Source organism: Vipera ursinii, assembly GCF_947247035.1.
Source record: "Vipera ursinii genome assembly, chromosome: 1".
Classification (NCBI taxonomy): domain Eukaryota; kingdom Metazoa; phylum Chordata; class Lepidosauria; order Squamata; family Viperidae; genus Vipera; species Vipera ursinii.
The window spans coordinates 110,879,771-110,904,417 of record NC_139512.1 but is presented as its reverse complement, the minus strand read 5'-3'; the positions used below and the strand labels follow the sequence as shown (position 1 = coordinate 110,904,417).

Genomic DNA, 24,647 nt, shown 5'->3' with positions numbered 1-24,647 from the left:
AGATGAGGACTTTATGCTTCTCCTACTCTGCCATGCTTGCCTGCACTTCATTTTGCAAAGGACCAGCAGTTGCCTCCGGCAGCTGTACCTTATTAGCAGTTGGAGGAAGAAGATGGTGGGTGGGGGGCAGCAGGAGTAGGTGGTGGCCAAGAGCTTGGTGGCCAAAAGGGCAGGGATGAAGGGGGAGAGATGCAGGGTGGTGGTGGAATTGAAGCATATGCTGTGGTCATAGTTGTGGGTGGGCTGCCAATCGCTGAACTTTGATCACATGACTGGGGAGTTCTTCAATGGTATAACTGAGAAATGGTTGCAACAACCATTTATTCAGCTCTGTCATAACTTTGAACAGTAGCTGCAAGAATGGTTGTTAAGGAAGGACTACCTATATGCAATTTACATTCCAGTTAATATGTGAAAATCATATATTTACAACTCTGAACATATTATTTAGTTGCATTGTATTTAGCAAATGATTTTGAGATAATATAAATGGATTATAGCCATTTGAATTCCAAAAATATATGAATATATTGTTTTTTACAGGTGGTAATTCTATCAGTTCCTGGATTTTTGATGAATTGTGCTTTCCTTGGATGGATAACTTATAAAATTAATAAATATAATTGGTCTTGGGATGATAGCATGTTGTTTGGCATAATTCTTAGTACAACAGATCCTATCCTTTCTGTCGCCTCTGTAAAAAACCTTGGTGAGTAAGAAGTTAATTTTAGTTTTATTACAATAATAAATTCTTTTGGGGAAGTGTATTTAATATACATAGGCAATTTTATGGGAAAATCTTTAAATAATAAAGAGGTTAATGTAACATTAAACAATATACTAAAGCTTTGGAATCTAACAGCTTATCAGGAACTATGATTACACTGAGCACATGGGGAGGCTAAAAGAATAATACTGAGAAATTCAGAATATGATATTCCAGATGTCAAGGAATGGTTCTGGAAATATGTGATCTATCTGTTTTGGAAAAGACAATATTTTCTAGTAATCAAAGGATGCAGCAACAAGTGTTACTTCAGGAGAGATTTTGTGATATTTTACAATATCGTAAACTGGTTATATAGTATACATTCATTGATTAATCAATGACTATTGATATGTATAAATTATAAGGGCTTTTTCTCTTTTATATATTAAGATTCCATATACCGGTATATGCAATTTTAAAAATAAACATTTAAAAATTAGGGGAATGTTGAACCCTCAGTAAAATCATAGCATTTGTAGCAAATTTTTATTAATTTCATGAGCTAAAGAAAGTTGTTAATCAATTTTAACAGCAAAATAGTGAAAAGACTAGTTTTGTGCTCTGAATATTATTTTTAATTAAGATTGGTTATTAAAAATGCTGATGATGCTAAATGATAAACTCTAGAAAGGAACCTCTCCAGGTGAAGAAAATAAACAAAACCTGGCCTTTGCCTCATTATAGTCTATAGTAATTTTGAGAAAGGTAGTCATAGGTTTAACTTCAAAAGGAAGAGTCATACTTTAAATACTTTGATTACAAGTAATCCTTGGCCTACAACTGTAATGGAACCTGCCCATTATGGTTGCATTGTAAGTCATGATGGCCATTACATGAGACAACCTTGCTTAACGATCCCCGTCCCCTGCTCTCTCTGGAGCAGTGAAGCAGAACATGGGTTGCCTCAGTTGGGGAAGGCCCTGGAGAACTGACACTCAGCTGGATCTGAAAAGGAGGCAGACAAGTAGCAAAAAACTTTGCAAAGCCAAAAACAACCCAGCGGGGGTGAATAGCCCAACTAGATTAGAGCCTGAACAATGTGTTTCAATGATGAAGAGGCTTCCAAACAAGCTTACATGCTTGGCCATGAGAAGCCCTGATGCTTTGCAAAAACAGGGAAGAACCTTATGATCCATCCATTTGTAGCTTTTTGCAAAATAATGAAGCCACGCTTGTGGGCTAGGCCTCTACTCTAATCAGCTGCCATTCAGAAGACGGCAGGCCTCTCCTAGCTCTTGCTAGACTTTGGGGAAGTAAGACCCCTGCATGCAAAAGTGGCAGCTCCAGAACAAGCTTCCCAAAAACCTTTCCCTTGTTTTATCCCCTTCCTCCCTCCTTCACAAACCCATTTTTTTCCAATAAAGAAAATAAGCTGGGGGTACAGATTTATTGATGTTTGCCCTCCATCCTATTAAGTACTGAAGCTAAATTCTCTGTCTCTGCTCTCCAATCTTGATCCCCTTTAACCACTTAATTTGCTAAATTTACTGTGTGCTTGGAAAGAGGGTGACAATCTGTAAATTGATGAGTGACTGGCAGGATAAAAAAAATAGAGGAAAAGGGATTTAATTTTTAAAAATGGGGCGACAAAACAAAGAAAAACCTTCTTGGAATTGTTCACGGGGAGACCTGAAGGAAAATACTTTGCAAAGCTTCCAAGGGCTCAGCATGTGCGGCAAATAGCCACAGCAGAAGCTGTCTTAAAGAGAGATAGACAAGCAGCAAAAAGTTTGAAAACTTCCCATGGGATTTTACCATGCATTTTCCCCTAAAGGTAAATTAAGCAAAAATAGAAAAGTAAAAGATATGCTACATTAAAAAAAGTTGACTATGAAGTTGGATTTCCTCTATAAATTCAAGGAAGCTTCACCCTAACCCTAACCTGAGTCAAATTCCTCATGTGGGAGACAGAACAAAGAAATTAGAGATAGCAGAGACCAGCTGGATACTGGGCAGGGCAAGAAGCTTAGAAGGGACCATCTCTAGTTTTTCAGATTGTAAAAGATTTATTTATTTATTTATTTTATTGCATTTATATACCGCCCTTTCCCTGAGGACTCAGGGCAGTGAGATGGTGAAAGAATTGTACTTTCAGACTTAACAAATTAACGTTTGTTAATTTATTATTAACAATATTATGTTAATGTAGCTTTACAATAAAGTAGAATAGTTTATTTGGTTGTGTTTCCTGTCTGATCTGATGTAGGAGAAGGAGAGGAAAAACCTGGGGGCGGAGTCAGGAGGGGAATTAGCTGGAGTCGTTATGTTCCCTCAAGCGATCTAAGTCTAGCCCCTCTTGAATTCCATTAACTCTTATCTGGTGCCAATTTAGTGCTGACCATTAGTTGACTAGATTCTTGTGTATAGGCATGAACAATAAATCAGCTTAACTGGAACTTAACGTGGTCCTGATTCTTTGTGCCTGACATTAACCCAGTAAGTCTGACACTGTGTCATCCACCCATTCTCACTCCATAGTACCTGCCTGTATCACCTGCTTACCTATATTTCCCACCGATAGCTCTCATATACCAATTTGCTTGCCTGGGACTCCCGCTTCTTCCCACATTGTGTATTCATGTGAGGTTGTTGCAGTGTTGGGATTCAGCCAGTTCGCTGAACTATGGCAGAAACAGTAGTTAATTTATTGTTGCCCAGGCCCAGAATGGCCTTCCAGAAGCAGCATCCACACAGAGAACAGGTTGTTCACATATTTGAATTCTACCACTGGATCCTTGGTAATAATGTGTACTGTCCTAGAGTTATGACAGTAACTGGGACTGCTGGGAATGCTCTCATTAAGCAATGTAATCATGTGACATTGTACTTTATGATCACATTGCTTAGAAATGGAAATTCAGATCCTAGTGGCCATCATAACTCTAGGACTACTTGTATATTGTCACATGCACATATTAAAGAGGTGGAGCTTGAAGCATGACATTGTTTTTATCACTTTGAGGAACATGCTAAATCCTTTTTCAGCCTCTGATAGCTGGTTATGATTCCAATTTTTTCTCAATTTCATTTTGACCATATATTGATAGAAACTTTCAGCTTTTCTATTTAGACGTGTTGAAAATTCTTAAATCTGTTTAGCTCATTTATTTTTACTCCTACACTTTTCTAAATTATTTTCTCCTTTTTGCTTTAATTATCTTTACTTTTAAAAAATTTTTTTGAAAGATGTCAGTCAGAATTAGGAAATATGGGTTCTAACATGGGGCATTCCTACCATAATCAAATTCTATGATTAAAGAGTACTTACTTTTTAGGTATTCTAAATATGGTGGTGAAATGCCCCTATTGATGGATACACAGTGTCATGGTTCCAACAGACAGAGACAAATAAAGTAGAACTCTGAAGCTTGGAAATTCCTCAAAGAACATGTTTATTAGTTACAAAGTATCAGCACATCAAAAGTGAGACCAAGTTTGAAGACACACGTAACAATTCCCCAATACAAAGTTAAGAAATCCCACCCCTAAGGCTATGCAAGCAACTACATTCCCCAATACATCTTCTTGATGGGCCTTTCACAAAACGCCCAACCTGCAGTCTCGGGAGCAGCTGATGATCTTGGTTCCCATGGGATAAAAGTAGACTAGCGAAGCACCTGGCAAAAACTCCCTCCCTCTGTTCTCTGTGTCAACCGAAAATGAGTAGGAAAAATGGGTGCAGCCATGCTCATTTTTAGAGTTGACAGTCAGCTCCATTGATGTTACTGTAATCTCTATCCATTGTAAAAACCTGCTAAACTTCATTGTCATTGTCGGCTATTCAGTAGTGTTTGACTCTTGGTCATTCTATGGATCAGCACTCTCCATGCCTCTCTGTCTTGCACCGTCTCCTTCAGATTTGTCATGGTCATCCCAGTGTCATCTGTTATAGTGTCTAGCCAGTGGCTGCTAGGGCGGCCCCTTCTTTTTCCCTTGACCATTCCTAGAATAGCAATAGCACTTAGACTTATATACACAGTGCTTTACAGCCCTCTCTAAGTGGTTTACAAAGTCGACATATTGCCCCCAACAATCTGAGTCCTCATTTTATCAACCTCAGAAGGATGGAAGGCTGAGTCAACCTTCAGCTGATGAGAATCAAACTGCTGAATTACTGATAATTGGCAAGAGATCATAGCAGACTTCTGAAATGGCAACCCACTCCAGTATCTTTGCCATGAAAACCCCATGGACAGTACGAAGAGGCAAAATGATATGACGCTGGAAGATGAGCCCCTCAGGTCGGAAGACATCCAATATGCTACTGGGGAAGAGCAGAGGGCTACTACTAGTAGCTCCAGAAAGAATGAAGTGACTGGGCCAAAGCCGAAAGGATGCTCAGCTGTGGATGTATCTGGTGGTGAAAGGAAAGTCCGATGCTGTAAAGATTTTTCATCATAGGAACCTGGAATGTAAGATCCATGAATCAAGGAAAGCTGGATGTGGTCAAACAAGAGATGACAAGACTGAACATCGGCATCTTAGAAATCAGCAAACTAAAATGGACAGGAATGGGTGAATTTAATTCAGATGATCATCAGGTATACTACTGTGGGCAAGAATCCCTCAGAAGAAATGGAGTAACCTTCATAGTCAATAAAAGAGTAGGAAAAGCAATACTAGGATACAATCCCCAAAATGACAGAATGATCTCAGTTCGAATCCAAGGCAAACCATTCAATATCACAGTAGTCCAAGTCTATGCCCCAACCACCGGTGCTGAAGAGGATGAAATTGACCAGTTCTATGAAGCCCTACAGCACCTTATAGAACTAACACCAAAAAATGATGTCCTTATCATCATGGGGGATTGGAATGCTAAAGTAGGAAGCCAAAAGATAACCGGAATAACAGGCAAGTTTGGCCTTGGAGTACAAAATGAAGCAGGGCACAGGCTGATAGATTTTTGTCAAAAGAATACGATGGTCATAGCAAACACTCTTTTTCAACAACCCAAGAGACGGCTCTACACATGGACATCACCAGGTGGTCAACACAGAAATCAGATTGACTATGTGTTCTATAGCCAAAGATGGAGAAGCTCTATACAGTCAGTAAAAACAAGACCAGGAGCTGACTGTGGCTCAGACCATGAGCTTTTCGTTGCAAAATTTAGGCTTAAACTGAAGAAAGTAGGGGAAAGCACTAGGCCACCTAGGTATGAACTAAATCATATCCCTGATGAATATACTGTAGAGGTGACAAATAGATTTAAGGAATTAGATCTGATAGACAGAGTGCCTAAAGAACTATGGATGGAGGTTTGCAACATTGTACAAGAAGTAGCAACTAAAACCATCCCAAAGAAAAAGAAATGCAGGAAAGCAAAATGGCTGTCTGAGGAAGCTTTCCAAATAGCTCAGGACAGGAGGGAAGCGAAAGGCAAGGGAGAAAAAGAAAGATACTCCCAATTGAATGCAGAATTCCAGAGAATAGCTAGAAGAGATAAGAATGCCTTCTTAAATGAACAGTGCAAAGAAATAGAAGCAAAAAATAGAATAGGGAGGACTAGAGATCTCTTCAAGAAAATTGGAAAGATGAAGGGAACGTTTCATGCAAAAATGGGCATGATAAAGGACCAAAATGGCAGGGACCTAACAGAGGCAGAAGAGATTAAGAAGAGGTGGCAGAATTACACAGAACAACTATATAAGAATGAGCTTAACGTCCCTGATAATCATGATGAGGTGGTCACTGACCCCGAGCCAGACATCCTAGAATGTGAAGTGAAATGGGCCTTAGGAAAGTTGAGCAACAACAAAGCTAGTGGAGGTGACAGTATTCCAGCTGAGCTATTCAAAATCTTAAAAGACGATGCAGTAAAAGTGCTACACTCAATTTGCCAGCAAATTTGGAAAACTCAACAGTGGCCACAAGATTGGAAAAGATCAGTTTACATTCCAATTCCAAAGAAAGGCAGTGCCAAAGAATGTTCAAACTATCACACCATTGCACTCATTTCACATGCTAGTAAAGTTATACTTAAAATCCTACAAGCTAGACTCCAGCAGTATGTGGATCGAGAACTACCAGAAGTACAGGCAGGATTTCAAAGAGGCAGAGGAACTAGAGATCAAATTGCCAACATATGCTGGATTATGGAGAAAGCTAGTGAGTTCCAGAAAAACATCTACTTCTGCTTCATTTATTTATTTATTTATTTTTATTTTATTAGACTTATATACCGCCCTTCTCCCATAGGACTCAGGGTTTTTAAAAACAATACAGCAAATTACAAAAATTAAAAACAATTAAAATGATTACATTAACCTTGAAATAACCCAATTAAAATACAATTAAAACCCCAGTTAATACTCTCAGTCCAGGCCAGAAAGCTCAAAGAGCCAGGTCTTCAGGTCCCAGCGGAATGAGCGAAGGTCAGGGGCAGCCCTAAGCTCTACAGGCAGCTGGTTCCAAAGGGCCGGCACACCCACAGAGAAGGCCCTCCCCCTGGGTATTGTCCGCCAGCAATCTTTTACCGGCGGTACCCTGAGAAGACCCTCCCTGTGGGAGCGCACAGGACGAAGGGAGCTTGATGCCGGCAGCAGGTGTTCCCTCAGATATCCCGGACCCAAGCCATTTAGGGCTTTATAGGTCATCACCAGCACCTTGAATCTCACCCAGAGGGCAACCCGAAGCCAATGCAGCTCGCAGAGCAGAGGTGTTACATGGGAGTATCAGGAAACCCCCATCACAACCCGCGCGGCTGCATTCTGCACCAGCTGAAGCCTCCGGGTGGTCCTCAAGGGCAGCCCCATGTAGAGAGCGTTGCAGTAGTCCAATCGGGAGGTCAAGAGCACATGTGTGACTGTGCGCAGGGCATCTCGGTCCAGGTAGGGCCGCAACTGGCATACCAGGCGAACCTGGGCAAAGGCCCCCCTGGTCACGGCTCCTATATGGTCTTCAAAACTGAGCCACGAATCCAGGAGGATGCCCAAGTTGCGAGCCCTATCAACGGGGGCTAACACCTCACCCCCCATCATTAAAGGTGGAATGGACTGGTTAGTCCGAGATGCTGGTATGCACAGCCACTCAGTCTTGGCGGGATTGAGACAAAGCCTGTTTCTCCACATCCAGACCTAAAACCTAAAGCCTTTGATTGTGTGGATCACAACAAACTGTGGCAAGTTCCTAAAGAGATGGGAGTATTTGTCTCTTGAGAAACCTATATGCGGGTCAAGAAGCAACAGTGAGACCTGGACACGGAACCACTGTTCCACTCTGTTCAATAGGCTCAGCCTGCGGTAAATCTCCAACAACCAGTGACATTGCACCTTCAACTGGTTGTTTATCTTCCAACTTTTCTTCTATTCTCTTAAGTCGTGGAGATGGTGGTGAACCTGCTTTCAGGACATAAGTATAAAAATCTTTTGCCTTTGAAATTGTATTAATTCTATATCGTGTCCCTGCATAATTCACCACTATTCCAATAGGTATCTCCCATCTAAACTGGACCTGTCGATTTTTAAGCTCCTCAGACAAAAAAGCAAAATCTTTTATTTTTCTAAGAATTTTTGGAGGTATTTCTTTTAAGATTATAATATTTTGATCTGCAGTTTGGAATCTCTGTTGGTAAAAAGCCTGAATAATTGCATTTCGAAGTGATCTCCTAGAAAAATAAATAACCACATCTCTAGGTAAATTTTTCTGCCTCACAATCCAAGAATTGACCCTAAATATCTTATCCATCTCTCTTGATAACTCCTCAGGTTTATATCCCAAAATGGGAGCTAATAGCTTTTGCCACCTCCTCTTGCAAATCTTCTCGTGGATCCTCCTTTAGTCCACAAATTCCATGTCTCTATATTGTGAGATGGTCACTTCGTCCTCTGTTCTATCGATCTTATTTTCAACTTTAACAACTCTGCTTTCTAATTTTTCAGTATTTTCCACAACTTCATCCACCCAGTCATCCAAGCGTTCAATATGTGTAGCCAATCCTTGAAGTGCAAGCAGTATGTCTTCCCTCATCTCTCTATTTTTGTTCTCAAGGAGTTCAGCCACCTCCTCCTTCATTTTACTGTCAAGGAGATCAGCCATCTCCTCCTTTATTTCTTGTTTTGCTTGCTTTAAAGCATCTTGAATATCTTTAAGCGTAAATGCTGGTGGTGGGGGAGAAGGTGGAGGGGATTTAGGCTTAGCTGTAGATTGCACTGCAGGTTGTGTTACGGGAGAGGAGATTGTACTTTTAGAAACAGCAGAAATTCCCAAACGCTTTGAGGCCATTTTTCTGCTTATAAAAATCCACTTCCCCTTCAACAAAATCAGCAGTTAAAAAAAAGAGTAAAAACAAAGCTGCAGAAAAAAAAAGAAAATTCTGTAAGAATTCTTTCTTTTAGAAAAAAAGAATAGAAAAACTCTTGAATACACAAAGTCCTATACGTTATTTAAACTTTGTTGCCAAATGTATCTTTTTCTTGACATTGTCCTTTCACACAAAGAAACAGCATTCTGGCACCATTTTTTCCCCTTTAAATCAAATTAAAATATGGAGAAGATTAATTCTCCCCGGGTTAAAGTTTCCAGCACTTGTAATTTTAACTTTTCCTGGTCAGCTCTGTCTGCTTTTAAATTACTCACAAGTCACTTTAAATAGCAGATGTGGATGCGGCGTCTTGCTTCGCAAAAGCTCGGAGCAAAAGCATCCTGGGTATGGAGAAAGCCTCGGGCTCCGAGGGAGCTCTCACCCTCCAACCCCCAAATAATTAAGGGGGTCTAGGGGAGCTCTACCTCTACCCGAGGGACACTGTCCTCCTCCTCTTCTCCCAAGGGGGAGGTTTTCAACTCACGGGACAGCTGATTTTCGCTGTCTCCGCGCACTTTTCACGAAATCCCAGGACAGGCGGCCAAAAGAAAGCCGCCATCGGCGCGGCGTCACCACCGGAAGCCGTTTTGCCCACTTTTTATGCAGTATGAAACCTACTCCTTTTTTTCTGATGATATCATTGCCACAGTAGTACATGATATGACCAACAGAATTGAAGAAGCCACAGTCAGTCCAAATAACTTCACTGTTACTTAGTATATCAATGTTGAGTCTATTAATTTACTTCTTAACAATGTTCAGCTTTCTTTTTTGATATTACATGTTCTTAATTTGAAGGTCTTTGAACAGTGGATATATCTCTTCTTACTAGGAGCTGTATCAATGGCTGGTGGGGGGCATCAGGATTTACCCCATCTGCATCATGGATGCTCCTGCTACTATGATAGTCTCTTTGCTCTTCCCTTGTAGCTTTATTGGTATCTCCCAGCAAGGGGGACACACTGCTTGGTACCATATCTCCACATCTTTGAGCTGATCCATACAGTTTTTTGGTGGGGAAAACTGGAGTAGGTCCCCAGGTTTTCTCTAGGCCAGAGCCATGTTGGTCAGTATAATAGAATTATACTGTTCACCACCACCACCACATTGAGGTATGGTTGGGCTTTGTGGAGGTGGGGAAGCTGCTAAAGCAAATAGGTCCAAATCACTTCTTAAAAATTAATTAATGGCCACAGGATTCATAGATTTGATAGAGAGCATGTTAGGATAGCTTGATAGAGAGTACATTAGGACTGATTTCAATTTCATAAAGTCATAGAATCCTAGAACTTGAAGGGGCCATTTAATCATTAACTCCAAACGTCTGTTCACTGCTGAAGTACAGATGAAGAAAGTACTTTTACAGAAGAATATTCATCCTCTTTAGAACATCCACTGAAAGGAAGCCCACTAACTCCTTGGATAATTGATATTCTGGGCAATATTTTTCAGGTACTGTAATATTATCATATTTTCCCTAAGACGTCTCAGTGCTGATCATCCCCTTTCACTTCAATTTGAGCAACTGGTATAGTGCTTGTTTTACTTTGAATATAATTGAAGAAGTCTGACATCATTTGCCAATTTCACCTCATTCTGAGCTTTGGTCAATCACAGCAATTAGCTTGGAGACATTATGAGGATGCATAATGTAAACTGGTAATGGGATTTATATTGAGAAAATCATGTTGCTGTTATTTCATCATTGCTTTTTAGATAAAAATATAAGTATGTTAATGCCCCTCTATTAGATTTCTTTACTTGTTAATCTTAATTTTCTTAATAGTTGTCTTGGGAGGGGGTTGTTATGGCTTTTTATTGTATTTTTTGGGGGCTTTTCTCTTTGTAAGCTGCCCTGAGAGTGAGTTGGGTGGTCATATAAATTTTATTAAATAAACAAATACATGAACAAATTAAATTATTTTTCATATTTTCTTTCTTAGGCCTTTCAAAAATAGTTATCAACTTAATTAAAGGTGAATCTTTGTTTAATGATGCAACTACAGTAATTATTTTTGAATTGTATAAGGACATTACAAGTCAGACCCATCAGGAACTAGGTATGCATCTATTTTTATGTAACTTTTTCTTGAATAGAGTAATGTATAGTAATGCCATGATTCTCAACAGATAATTTTAAGTATATTATTTGCAAGGCCATTTGAATTGCAATATTTAGTATGATATTAATCATTGTTGTCATGCTGCCTAATACAGTGATTAATGATAATCACTTTATTATTTCCCTCTATTTGTATACCATGGGAAATAATTTCTCTATAGCAGGGGTCCCCAATCCCTGGGCCATGGCTGCCTACTGGGCTATGGCCCATTGGGAATTGAACTGCTGAAGGCTGGGTGAGTGCACGAAGGTTCATTTGCACCTGCACGGGATTTAGATTGCGTGTGCAAAACCATTCCCCTGCCACCAAAATTGCCAAAGCCACTGCCCGCACTGCCAGTCCATGGAACTAAAATGGTTGGACATTTCTGCTCTAGTCTATAGAATCTCAGTTACATATAGATTGCAGAAACTATGAGTTGTGAAACAGGCATTATTTTATTGCATTTAGATGCTGCCTGACTTCAAAATGAGTCTGAGCACCTCAAAAAAAAACAAAAACCAGACTAAAAATAGGATCATGTACAGTAGATAACAAGAGAGTATCTGACCATTCGATACATTTACAAAAATTCACCTAGGAGGCTCCATCCACCCTAATGGAAGGCCTGGGAGAAAAATCTGTTTATTTATATGAGAAACAAACCGCAAACATAATCTTCTGGCACCCAAGAATACACTGTTAACCCTACTTATCATCAGTAGGAGGAAAGCTTATCTGCCCCCTGGCAAAATCTCCAGAAATGGCCAGGACTTCAGTTCCTTGTGTAAGGCTAACAGGATTGGGATCAGTATCTTGAATTATATCTGGAAGCCTACTGGGAGCCAGTGCAGCTTGTGTTACATGCACATAGTGAGATATGCCAAAAAAATGTGTAAATTTCTGTAACAGGATCACAACTGAATGATACACTCCTAAAGGACATGTATATTTTCCTTATAAGACATAGTATTATTCTATTCACTGTTTGAAAGTTTTCATTGCCCACTAAAATATGCTCACATATTTTAGATTTACTGTATGCATATTATCCTCAGAGCAAAATCATTAGAATGGTTCCAATTACATTTGCATCCTATGTTAGTCATGTTTTAGTCCCATTTGAATCAATGGGTTTAAATCTATAGACTTGTTTCACTGTAAGACCTTACAGTATATTGTTTTAAATAGTACTGCTACTTTGATTTGAGTAAGGCAAGAATATGATTTTGATCTAGGCAGTATAGGATATAAAATGGGAATGTTAAAATTCTGGGATACAGTTAGATATGCAATATTAAATATAATTGTAAATTGTAAATAATTATTTTTTCTTTTTATAGTTCAAGAGATTTTTTTAAAACTGTTTTTAAAATTTTTTGCAAGTGCTGCATTTGGATTTTTGAGTTCAAGGCTAGTTCTTTATTGGTTGCAACATATTTTCAATGATGGAATAATTGAAGTAGTTTTAAGCTTCTCCATGGCATACATAATTTTTTTTATCGGTAAGTTGACTGTATAATCTTTGTCAAATGCTTAATTTTAAGGCAGACTTGTCTATATTCATATAATAATAACTTTTTTTTCCCCTTTCTATCTTCAGCTGAATGGCTTGGCATGTCTGGAGTTATAGCTCTTTCTATTTTGGGCCTTCTTTTAGATTCGGTATCCTTTAGTCCAAGAATGGATATTTTTCTTTATAAGTAAGAGATTATCTGTTATCTTAACCACTTTGTAAATGTTTAATTTCTCTCACTTACATATGATATAATACAAATTAGTGCCATTAAAATGGCTATAGAATGGTAGAATGAATTTCCATTTTGTAAATTGTGTATTTATATTGCAATTGTATACCAGGTGTTGATAAAATAAATGTTAAGTATGATTGAATATTGATAAACTCAAATGATTATACAGGTAGTCCTTGGCTTACGACCACAATTGAACCCAAAATTTCTGTTGTTAAGTGAGACATTTATTAAGTGATTTTTGCACCATTTTACAATCTTTCTTGCCCCAGTTGTTAAGTGAATCACTGCAGTTGTTAAGTCAGTGGCACAGATGTCAAGTAAATCTGGCTTCCCATTGACTTTGCTTGTCAGAAGGTTGCAAAAGATGTTCACATGACCTCAGGCTACTGCAGCTGTCATAAATACAGTATATGCCAGTTGCCAAGTGTCCAAATTTTGATCACATGACCTCAGGGACACTACAATGGTGGAAAGTGTGAAGAACAGTCATAAGTCACTTTTTTAACGCTGTTGTAATTTTGTATGTTCACTAAATGAACTGTTGCAAGTCAAGGACTACCTGTAGTTGTGGTCTATAGAATTTACATTTTCCTCACAAGAAATCTCATGAAAATAAGCTTGAGTTTGGGAGTTAGAGACACAGAAGAAACATATTTGTATGTCATGTAAATTGCTACCCATTGGATGCTGTGGCCAAGCTGGTTGAAGGGGTCTCAGGCATAATGGTGAAGGTATACATCTTGAGGCTGTTTTGAATTACCCAGCTTAGATATCATGCTCCCATGAAAATAATGGGGCTGCCTCAGTGCACTCTTTTCCCGATATCAGTGGCGCAATATCAACTGTGATCTGGTATTTTCCCCTGGATGCTAGGTGAATGGTCTGAAAGTATATGCCACAATCTTAATTAGAATGCTTCGTAGTAAAGAATGATCTCAGTTCAATAGTGATGAATTTCCAGACTAATAGGCTGTATTCTAATTATTTGGTATCCAGAGGATTCACTAGTAACTGTGGCTGGCACCTTCAGAGATGAAATTGGTCTGCTCTGTGGTACACTTCTTGGGAGCTCTTCTGAGCAGAAATTGATTTGAGTTTTGCATTTGTAACTGAACTAATTTTTAATTGGACCATGCCATTGGAATTCTGGAAAACTAGCTTATGACTGGTTCTTCATTCAGATGAAATTATAATTGGTCTAATTTGAAGAAGTTCCAGAGGAGCACATTTTTGATTGGTTTGAAACACACTGTTGTTTATTATTTTTCAGGTGATATTGCTAAAGATTTTAAGTGTTAATTAAGGGCTATTTTATTTTGGTGTGACGTAAAACTGGAAATCAGGCTTTGTTAACCTTCAGACTTGCTTCTTTCTTGTAAAAGTTACTGTGTTTATAAATTCAATAGTTTCTCTGTGGAACTGTGCATGATAATTTGATATAATTGGTAGTACTTGTGTGTCTTTGAACTGAATTTTGTGCCCATTATGTAGCAGTAGGTGTTCAACCACTGTGGATTTTTCAAATTTTTCTAGCTGACAATATTTTCCATGTTCTTTTAGATGGGTTAATACTATGTTTTATAGTTCCAATATATATCTGTCAAATCTGCTAAGTATGCAGTAAATTCCTGATGATAGAAGTGGACTTCTGCCAGCATAGGTGATTGAATCCTTTCTTGCATATTTCTTGTTCATTTCTTTAGTTCTTCTAAATTTTTCTTTAATGGTTTAATAAGCCCATTATAGCAATACTTTTACTTCTTTCTGCTGTGTACAAGTCCTTGTTACCCTCATTATGTCACCTGTAACAAGCTAGACTTTACATTTTGGAGACCCCTTATACCCCCACCCTCATTGGAGAAAATTCCTTTCCAGCTATTCCTGTGATAGTAACAGCTTGTCATTCACTCTACCATTCCAATTGGTAGCAAAACCATTTTCTCATCCTTTTGCAAACTGCACCTGGAATCCATCATCCTTGCTGCTAGTCAACTGTCTGGTTTGTTTTTAAAGGTTTATGAACTATTTCTTCTTCCCTGAGACACAAATCCATTTGATTAATCTGTCCTCACCCAGAGATTATGATGAACTGGATTTGACACCAGTGGATTCACAGACTTCAATCATTTTGCTTAGTGTCTGGCAGCGATTCTAGGTAGACGTCTGATAATCTCTCATTGTTGAGTTGATATGCCCAACTATTCTTTTGGCAGATCCAATAATCTAACTGACCACACCCAGTTCTGCCTCTCCAGTTTGCATTCTAATCTTGCTTACTCTCTTATAGCTGATGAAAAATGTTTCACAAAAATATTATTTTTCCCTCTAATTTTTGAATGCTTGAAAATCCTGTACTAGGTTTATAGGTAGACCAGGGGTCAGCAACCTGAAACAGTGAAAGAGCCACTCAGAACCGGTTCCCTCAGAAAAGGAAAAACTGGGAGCCGCAAAAAAATGTGTGCGCATGCGCGTACATGCGCGCATGTGCAGAACACGGTTTGACTGAAGAGTGGAGCCAAGGCGAGATATGCACCTACCCTGCATATTTGAATTGATTGGTTGAACATTTTAGTCCCACTTTTTTTTTTGGACTGCACATGGCAGAAGACATGCGGCTCCGGAGCCGCGGGTTGCAGACCTGTGAGGTAGACCATTGAATTCTCATTATAGCCATCCTGCTCCAAATTTTCTCACTGTGATGATGGTAGCAGGAGTAAATATCTGTGGGCCAATTCTGTATTGACATATGCAAGACTGGGACTTGGCTTATAAGAGGAGCAAATTGTATAAATAACATATTAACAAATGTTCTGGGCCGTGGAATTAGCCTTCAGTCCCCTAACATCTTTGGAGTCTGTGCAGACACTGCATTTAGCTGTGCTGTGCTTCCATCTCTTATTATGATGAATCTGCCCCATCATTAGTAAGTATAACTTTGTAATCATGCATGTTTGTGACATAAAGTGATCACATTGAGGAATAGGTTGCTTATATATAACTGTAGCTTATTGGCTAATCATCTATGCATTCACCCAACTCTGGTGACTTTATTTGGAATGAAAGTCAGGACAATTTTTGGGACCAGATTCCATCCTTCCTACCTGCTTCCGCAGTCATGGCTGGTACATCTACAGGCCAATGCACTAACAGGGAGGTCACTGATAGCCTGTTGCACAGGTTACCCAGGCCTTGCTCCCACCCTGGGATCTTGGCTAAAGCTTGGACCTGGCAATTGGCCACCAACCAGCCTGTCCTTTTTTAGCTCATGAGGCATATAAAAAACAGGTGATGGGCCAATTTGGCCCAGAGGATGTAGTTTGCTAATCCCTAATGTAAGTACATAGCCACTGTCAGTGCTTTTTTTGTAAAAGAAAAAGGTGCCGGAACTCACACATGTCATACAACCCGCCTTGCCTACCCTACAAGGTTCCATCCAAAAAAGGTGCCGGAACTCCGTTCTGAGCGTTCTATGACAAAAAAAGCCCTGGCCACTGTATTCTGAAACATTGCTGTTAATGACGAAAATGCAGAATTAGTGTCCAAGAACAATTATCACAGGATAAATATGAGGCTTCTTAAAAAAATCAATTGTAAAATAATTCAAAGCTTGCTCTGTGCAGATTCAGAGACTGATATATAAACACAACCATTGAGAGAGGACAAAATTACAGATAAGTAATCTGTTTCTTTATAACCCCCATATTATAAAACCTATAGTTTTCCCAAGAATTGAAATGAACAGAGAATATTTCAAATGTCATATTATGTGGCCAACATTTCTGTATTGAAGTGGTATGGAACTGTATTTTCTTGTCTGTTTAGATTTAATTTCAAAGAGGAAAGGAACAATTTATATTTTATATTAAGTTTGGTCTAGTGTTTAAAGTGCTGGCCTAGGAATCAGGAAACCAGTTCTAGACCTGCCTTAGGCATGAAAAATTGCCTGGGTATCTTTAAGTCAGTCACTCTCTCTCAGTCCAACCCACAGGACTGTTAATGTGAGGAAAATAGGAGGAATAAATGTATTAGCAATGTTTGCCACCTTGAGTTATTTATAAACAATAATAAAGGCAGGATAAAAATCAAATCAATAAATAATTCCATCATCACATTATGAAATATGTTTTTGAAATGTTGAAATTATATTTAAATGGTTGTATTGGTAGTATCAATAATTGTTTAGATAGTCTAGATAAAAACAGATTAAATTGGTTGAATTTTGCTCATCTAATTTTACTTTTTAAAAATGATGTTATATTATTCAGTCAGTCAGATCTGACTCTTGATGATTCTATGGCCAGATCTTTCCACATCTTCCAATCTTACACTATCTCTTTGAGTTTTTCTATGCTATGCTCTGACTGATGTCAGCTTTGATAGGTCCAATCACCATGTTCTTTGACAGCCTGGTTTCCTTTTAAAAATATTTTAAAAAAATATTTCCAGTTTAAAATATAATCTCAAATGGGCTAACATTTATTACTAACTAAACATTACGTTGAAATAATAAAAACATTTTGTTATGCATAAAATAGAAATATTTATGGTAGATTTACTTTTGTACAATAGTGAGAAATATAATTTAGCTTATGGTATACTAGTAAATGATAAATGATTGTAATATTTGTTTTCTCACTGGCATGCTTTAATGTCTCCCTTAATCTGCTTTTTCTTAAACAGGTTTTGGTCCATGCTGACATTTTTGGCTCACATTATTATATACTTTATAATAGGAATTGTGATAGCTCAAAAAACTTTTCCAAATATAAATTCTCGTGCTTTTTTTTACATTGTAACAGTCTATCTTTCACTGAATCTTGTAAGGTAAATACTTGCTCTTTTTACCTTTTTTGAGAATTGACTAACATTGCCTATCAGCTTATATCAATTAAGTGATATTCTTAAGTTGCTGTCTTTTAAACATTTAGATGGAAGTAAGCCACAGTCAAACATGCATGCATACACAAACACACACATAGAGTGAGAGAATATTAAAATTCTTAGTGCTACAGTCTTCTGAAGGACACTGCCACATACGAGACTCTGTTTAATAAATGTATTTTAATTTTTGATCATGATATAAAATTTCACTAATATTTAAATATATTTTTTGCTATTTTTTACATTTTATTTACTTAGGTTTTTAGTTATTTTAACATTGAGTCCCTTTTTGAGTCGACTTGGCTATGGATTTAATTGGCGTTGGGGAGCTATTATTGTTTGGAGTGGAATGAGAGGCACTTTTACTTTGAACATGGCTCTTCAAATTAGCCAGACAGAAAGTGAGACGCCAGCTGAGGCTAGCATTAAGACTCAGGTAAAAATAAATTAGTATCTTGAAAGTCAACATTTCTGATAAATTTATATTAGGAATTAAACCTATGGAAATCTTTTTAGCAAAATGTCCTCTGGATCTGCTTGTCATGGTTGCGACAAATGAAACTCTTCAAAGAACTTCAAGGCATTATTTATCTTCAAGAATCTTTAATAGAAAAGCATAGCATCGGCACATACATGGTTGAAGCTGAAATCTGAATTCCCCTCCCCTAAACACATAGTATCAAGCACAATTCACTCCCCTAATTTACAGTCATAAATGACATTCTCCAATTCATTTGAAATGCAAGCTTTCCCTCCTGTTTCCAACCCGCCATTTCTTATCATCTCTTACTTCAAAAGCTCCAGAATTGTTATGTCTAATTAACTCCCATCATATTCTAAGAGTAAAACATAGAAAGAAAAAGGCTGCATCTCCCTATGTTGTCAAAGGAAAAAAATCTGATGTTAGCAGCATTGACACTGCTTTTTAAAGCCTGAAGGCATACCCAGCATATTGGACATTGTAATAAAAAGATAGTTCAGTTTGACTTATAAAAGATGTGAGATTTAATTTTTATTAAAAATATAAAATAGGCATACAGGTAGCTCTTTACTTATGGCCATTCATTTAGTGACAATTTGAACTTATGACTATTGCAGCATCCCTATGGTTGTAATTGTGATTTGGGCACTTGGCAACCATCGTGTATTTATGGTGTGTGCAGTGTCCTATGGCCATGTGAATATCATTTGTGACCTTTCCGTCTAGCTTGCAACAGGCAGTGAAGCAGGTAGGGAAAGTCTCAAATCGGAATCATGTGATGTCTCATTTAACGACTGTGGTGATTCATTTAATGACCACAGCAAAAAGGTAATAAAATAGTGTGTGGTCACATGTGCTCAACAACAAATTTTCCAGGCCAAACTTTGAGCAGTCGCTAAACGAATGATTGTAAATACTTGTAAATTATTTTGTTTAAAGGGATGTTAACATGATCAAACGAGTATCTCATTTTTTATTTTATTTATTAATTTTATTGGTCACCCATCTTACCAGAAGGTAGTTCTGGGCAAATGACAATATTAAAAAGATCAAGTATATAAATAAAATACTATAGAAATATAAAAATACAAAATACAATAGCTAAAAGATGGGGGAACAGAGTAGGATGACCAGAGGGGAGGTAGGATTAGATATTTATTTATCAACCATGCCCAGTATGAAGCCCCTCCTTTGGAGCCCCAAGCCAAGTGGCAGATCCAGGTGTTTAGGCTCTTGTGGAAGGTCAGTAGGGTTGGAGCAGACTTCACTCTAGGGAGCAAGATGTTCCAAAGGGCAGGAGCAATGGCAGAGAAGGCCCTCCTCCTGGACCCTGCCAAGTGGAATAACCTGCCAATGGACCCTGCAGCATGCCCCCTTTGCTGGTATGGGTGGGGCAGGCCAATCCCAGTGGTATGAGACAATCCCTTAAGCAACCTGGACCCATGCCATGAAGGACTTTAAAGGTGATTACCAATACCTAATCTTTTTTATTACTGAAGTACACAGACGTTTATTTTTATTTATTTATCAAACTTATATGCCACCATCTCACCCAACGTGACTCTCTTATACTACTCATCCTACTGGTTCTAGTGGCTTAATACCATATAATACAAAAGCGTTCAATAGTTGGAAATTTTATTCTGCAGCTTGCTATTTGGTCTGAATGAAACAATGGGGGCTGCTGAGAAGTACAGTAGAAAACTTTTGGAGTTAGAAGGACGTGACCTGAGGTTTCAGGACATGGATATTTGTGGCATAATAGAAAGTCAGAGTTAATGTGGATTTCAAAAATCATTGTGTTAGATATACTATATTGAGAATATTGAATCAATATAAATCCAGGTTTTACCCAAAAAAACCCTTTGCCGCTTTCTGCACAAGAAACATGTTATAGACAAGAAGTAATAGGCAAACACAAATGGCTAACTTACAATGAGATACTAGAATTTTGTCAAGAGAAATGGAAAATAAAATCAAGAGAAGAACTAATGGCAGTGGGATACAGTTGCCAATAGTTGTCATATTTACAATTTTTAGAAAAATGTAAAATAGGCAAAATTTATGGTTTTTAATATTGTGAGTTTGAGTGAAATAGAATCACATGTACAAATAAATATATAAATGCTAAAATGTATAAACTGTTGTTAACATTTGAAACAGAAGATGCAGTTAAACAATGTATGATAAAGAGGGATAAAAATTTTATTTATAATATACAGATGGAATAATGGGAAAGCATGATCTCTGAGGGAGATGTATTAAGAAATATCAATCAATCAATCAATCAATATCAGTTTTCTAATAATTGCTAGCTAATTTGATCCAAAACATTTCTGGAAGATCAGGGGAAAGCAGTATTTTATCTGTTTTCCTGAATATTAATATTCAAATATATTTAGAAGTGAAACTAATACGTTTCTGCTTCAAGATCATTGCCTGAAGATAGTAATCAGTCTCTCTTGCTCTAGAATGGATGGTTTGATTGTTTTGCAGTTCACAGTACTCTTGGTTAACATCTCTAAACAAATAATTTGAAGGTACCTTTTTGTTCTTTTTCAGTGTCCAACTTTTACAGTTACATTTTATCACTAGAAAGATACTGTTTTACCTATTCCAATTTTTGTTGTGATATTTATATTTATCCTTCATGATTTTGTTTAATTGTGTCATTGCCTTGCTCCCTAAAATTTTAGTGCTTAAAGCCCCAGCTATTATTGCAATTATTTTCTAATCTTCTCATTATAATTTCAAGTACAATAGATCTGGAGACAAATACATCTTGGTCTCAACTCCCTTTCTGTTTCTTCAAATTCAGTTCTTATAGTAAATTAGTATTGATTGTAAAAAAAATTTGTTAAAATATTGAGTGAGCAATTAGTGGCAGTGAAGGGGTAGGTGGAGAACCTAAATTAATGCCTTTTCTTTTTTAGGTCCTTTTTTATGAGGAATAAACTCGGGTTTCAATTCAGAATCCAGGATTATACTACTGTAATTGGTTATGTTTAATTTTGTTTTGTCAACTTATTAGGTGAAATTGTACAATATGTATCTGTATTATTCTTTCTACTTTGCCTTGCTCTCTTAAACTATGGTATTATAAGTGTACAAACATTTTATGAAATTGCTAATTATAACAATTTTTTATGTTTCAGATATTAATGCATTCTGGAACTGCATCACTGTTAACCTTGATTATTAATTCAACCACTGTGAAGACGCTGGTTGTAACCTTAGGTGACACCTTAAACATACCATTTTAAAAATATTTGTTTTTCTATTCAGTTTCTACCAGTTAGACTGTACATTGTCCTGGAAATATTTCCTACTGAATGCAATTGGACATGTCTGAGTTAGTATGTCTGGGATTATGCTATTAAATGTACTGAATACTTGCATATTATATATCAAATGCAAATTTGAGGAAAATGCTGTAATTTGATTAACGTCAATCTAGCCAATTTTTAATTAAGTAAGAAAATTATATATAAAATCTACTTGTCCAGTAATTTGAACTGGAATACTTTAATGAAGTTTTTAAGGTGCAAACATTATCTGGATAAGAATTTAAGTTCAGATTTACGCAGAATTTCAAGCCAAGTTTAACTGGAGCTGCATACACAAACAAATATCTACATATGAATGCACACTTGCTTTAAATTTATATCTATTTTAATAATTTTCCATTTTTATACTTTGATTGTCAAATCACAAACATTCTTTACATAATATATATGGTACATAATATCTTCGTATTCTAAATTGTAATTCACAGTCCAAATATCAATACATCTTCATATTTTTTATTTATTTGAAATGCACCAAGATGGCAGTTCTCTAGACTGACTCTGGGTTTCTCCCATTTAACTTCTGAACAGATGCAAGAGTGAACTGTAACTAATTAACATTTAAAACTCAGTATCGAAATAACTTGTAGCTGGAGTAATAGGTTACTTTACAGTTCATACAAAACAGCCAAAGTCAGCAATGGTGCCAAAGGAAGGAAATTTTAGAACAGAAGTGGAATAGGGCAGGGAGTTAAGAAAATAGCAGGAGAAAGTGGAAAAAGCATGGTGGGGAGGGAAAGAATCCTTTATGAAGCATAAGTGATGATAATTGAGATTGTATATAACCTCTGGGAAAAATTGTAAGGAAACTTCAAGAAAAGAAAAAAAGACATTGAGTACAGAGAGCTAGTGATATGGACTGAGAAGCAATGTAAAGGCAAAGATATGAGCAGGAGAAAAAAGTGTGAAATGTGACAGAGGTTAATGGGTGGAAATAGAGTTAGCAGTTGAAGTCAATGCTTCTCTTAAAACTGAATATAAAGTTTCCTTCAAGTTGAGCTATTTTATTTTAAAATTTTATTTTATAGGCTACCCAACCCCCAAACAACTTACAATTTTAAAAAAAATCCAATTGATGTAGAAGAGCAAAATGCAAAAATAAACTAAAGCAGATTGAACCAAAACAAAACTTTGGCTCTGCAGTCATCCTATCCCCAAGGCCAAAGAGAACAAGGAGGTCTTCAATAATTTCCTGGTGGGTGGGAGTCACATGAATCACATTCCAGAAAGTAGGAATTGCAAGAGTCACTGCTTATTCCTGGAGACTTCATAGATGCATCTCTGAGGGAGAAGGGCAGTTCAAAAATGTGAAAAATAAATAGATAAATTTAAGTTGCCACTGCCTTCTTTTGCAAATTTTCTTTATTTGCCAGTCTTGTCTATGGTTCAGGAGATTTCCATCTGAGTATTAGCCAGTTCTGATCATGCTTAGTTTCTATGTTGACACCTGCTGGGGTTCTTAGCTATACCAATGACCAATATTAGAGAAAGTATAAAGTTTGACTCACCAAGGAAGGCATATCTTCAGATTTCTTCTATTCTGTGTATTTTTAAAGAAATTGTCTTTTTTCTAAACTATTAAAACTACTTTGAAATTGCCATTATTAACATTACTAACATTAGATTATTTCTTAGTCATTTCTTAATTTACTGAAATTTTTATGTGCTAAAATTTTGGCAAATATGACCTATATCATGCATGTTATAGAATTTGTCACAGACCTTCCTGGGTACCAAGTTTTATGAAAAATGATTTTTTAATTTTTTTAAAAAAATCAATGACATTTTCACATAATGTGTGAAAGTACTATTACAATCTTAGGTCCATCTCTGAAAATGATACTTTATAGCCTATCATTGATGCTTATATATTTCATACACATTTCATAATAAACAATTATTTTTCTCTTACTTCAGGGCTTTGTAATATTACTCTTCCAAAGCGTATGGCAATGTTTAATGCTGTTCAACGTATTAAAAAAATAGAGGCCAACACTTTTGCAATGCTAAAACTTGATCGGTTTTTGGCTGATGCAAACTGGGCAATGGCAGAAAAAGCAATCAAAATAGATTATCCTTATAAAGTAAGTAATAAAATGTTAAATAAAAATATAGCTTAGAAAAGACATAAATTAGTATTATGGTATTTCTGCTTTGCTATGACTAACACAAGAGATTTGTTTTCATTGTACAATTGTATTGGTCATTATTCAGCTTGCAGTGAGAGGTTTGAAGTTGCAAATATGTCTAGAATAGATAGATATGTGGAAAGGATATAGGCTGCTTGAGAATTGAGTGGGAAAGGATAGTATACTGTAGTTGTAAGTGGAGAGAAAGAAGTATGGAGGAACTAGATGGAGAGAGTGATATTAATATAAAATCAAAAAGAGTATTTACAATTAGGACAATTAGAGTGAAGAGTTTGACCATCAATTTTAATGGAGTTTGCACCTTTTGGTTTTTGACTAGTTTTGTTGCCTAGTAAAATGAACTAATCACTACGTAATTCAGCTATTTTTACACACACGTACACATACACACATAACTATATGAATTGATGGCAGATTCCATCTCCCCCCCCTTGCTCTCTCCTCTCCACCCTTCCATCTTTTTGGTTATATATTGATGTATTTATTTTTGTTGTGTTCCTCTGTCATTGTTTATTTTATTGTTCTATTATTTACTTTCTTTTTTCTTCCTTTTTATTACTGAAAGCCACCTAGATAAGGTGGCAAATAAATTTAACAAACAAACAAATAAATGAAACATGTGGAATTTCTAGAATTATTTGAGAAAATGAAAAAGTATTATTGTTCCTGATCTTAATGTTTGTGTGTAAAGTGTATTTTATGTAATTCATCCATTTGTGTAAAGTCAATCTTTGCAGCTAATAAAAAATGATACAATATGTTTTCCTTTGGAATAGATGCCATGATACTTTTTAACAATTGATTTTTAAAAATTTTAAATCTTACATTAACATTTGATATGCTTAGATTGTTTATTTT

General features: G+C 36.9%; 1 protein-coding gene across 1 annotated transcript in view; it reads left to right on the top strand.

Moving 5' to 3' along the window:
- The window catches only part of LOC310638487 (solute carrier family 9 member C1-like), a gene marked incomplete at both ends in the record, with an annotated part of 84,464 nt that overhangs the window by 14,891 nt on the left and 44,926 nt on the right, over positions 1 to 24,647 (top strand). The window contains 8 exons of the mRNA XM_083359600.1: positions 544 to 709; positions 11,018 to 11,134; positions 12,520 to 12,681; positions 12,780 to 12,879; positions 17,611 to 17,754; positions 18,070 to 18,247; positions 21,448 to 21,529; positions 23,557 to 23,723. Of these exons, the coding sequence (XP_083215726.1) occupies positions 544 to 709; positions 11,018 to 11,134; positions 12,520 to 12,681; positions 12,780 to 12,879; positions 17,611 to 17,754; positions 18,070 to 18,247; positions 21,448 to 21,529; positions 23,557 to 23,723 (1,116 nt within the window). The remainder of the gene's footprint in view (positions 1 to 543; positions 710 to 11,017; positions 11,135 to 12,519; positions 12,682 to 12,779; positions 12,880 to 17,610; positions 17,755 to 18,069; positions 18,248 to 21,447; positions 21,530 to 23,556; positions 23,724 to 24,647) is intronic.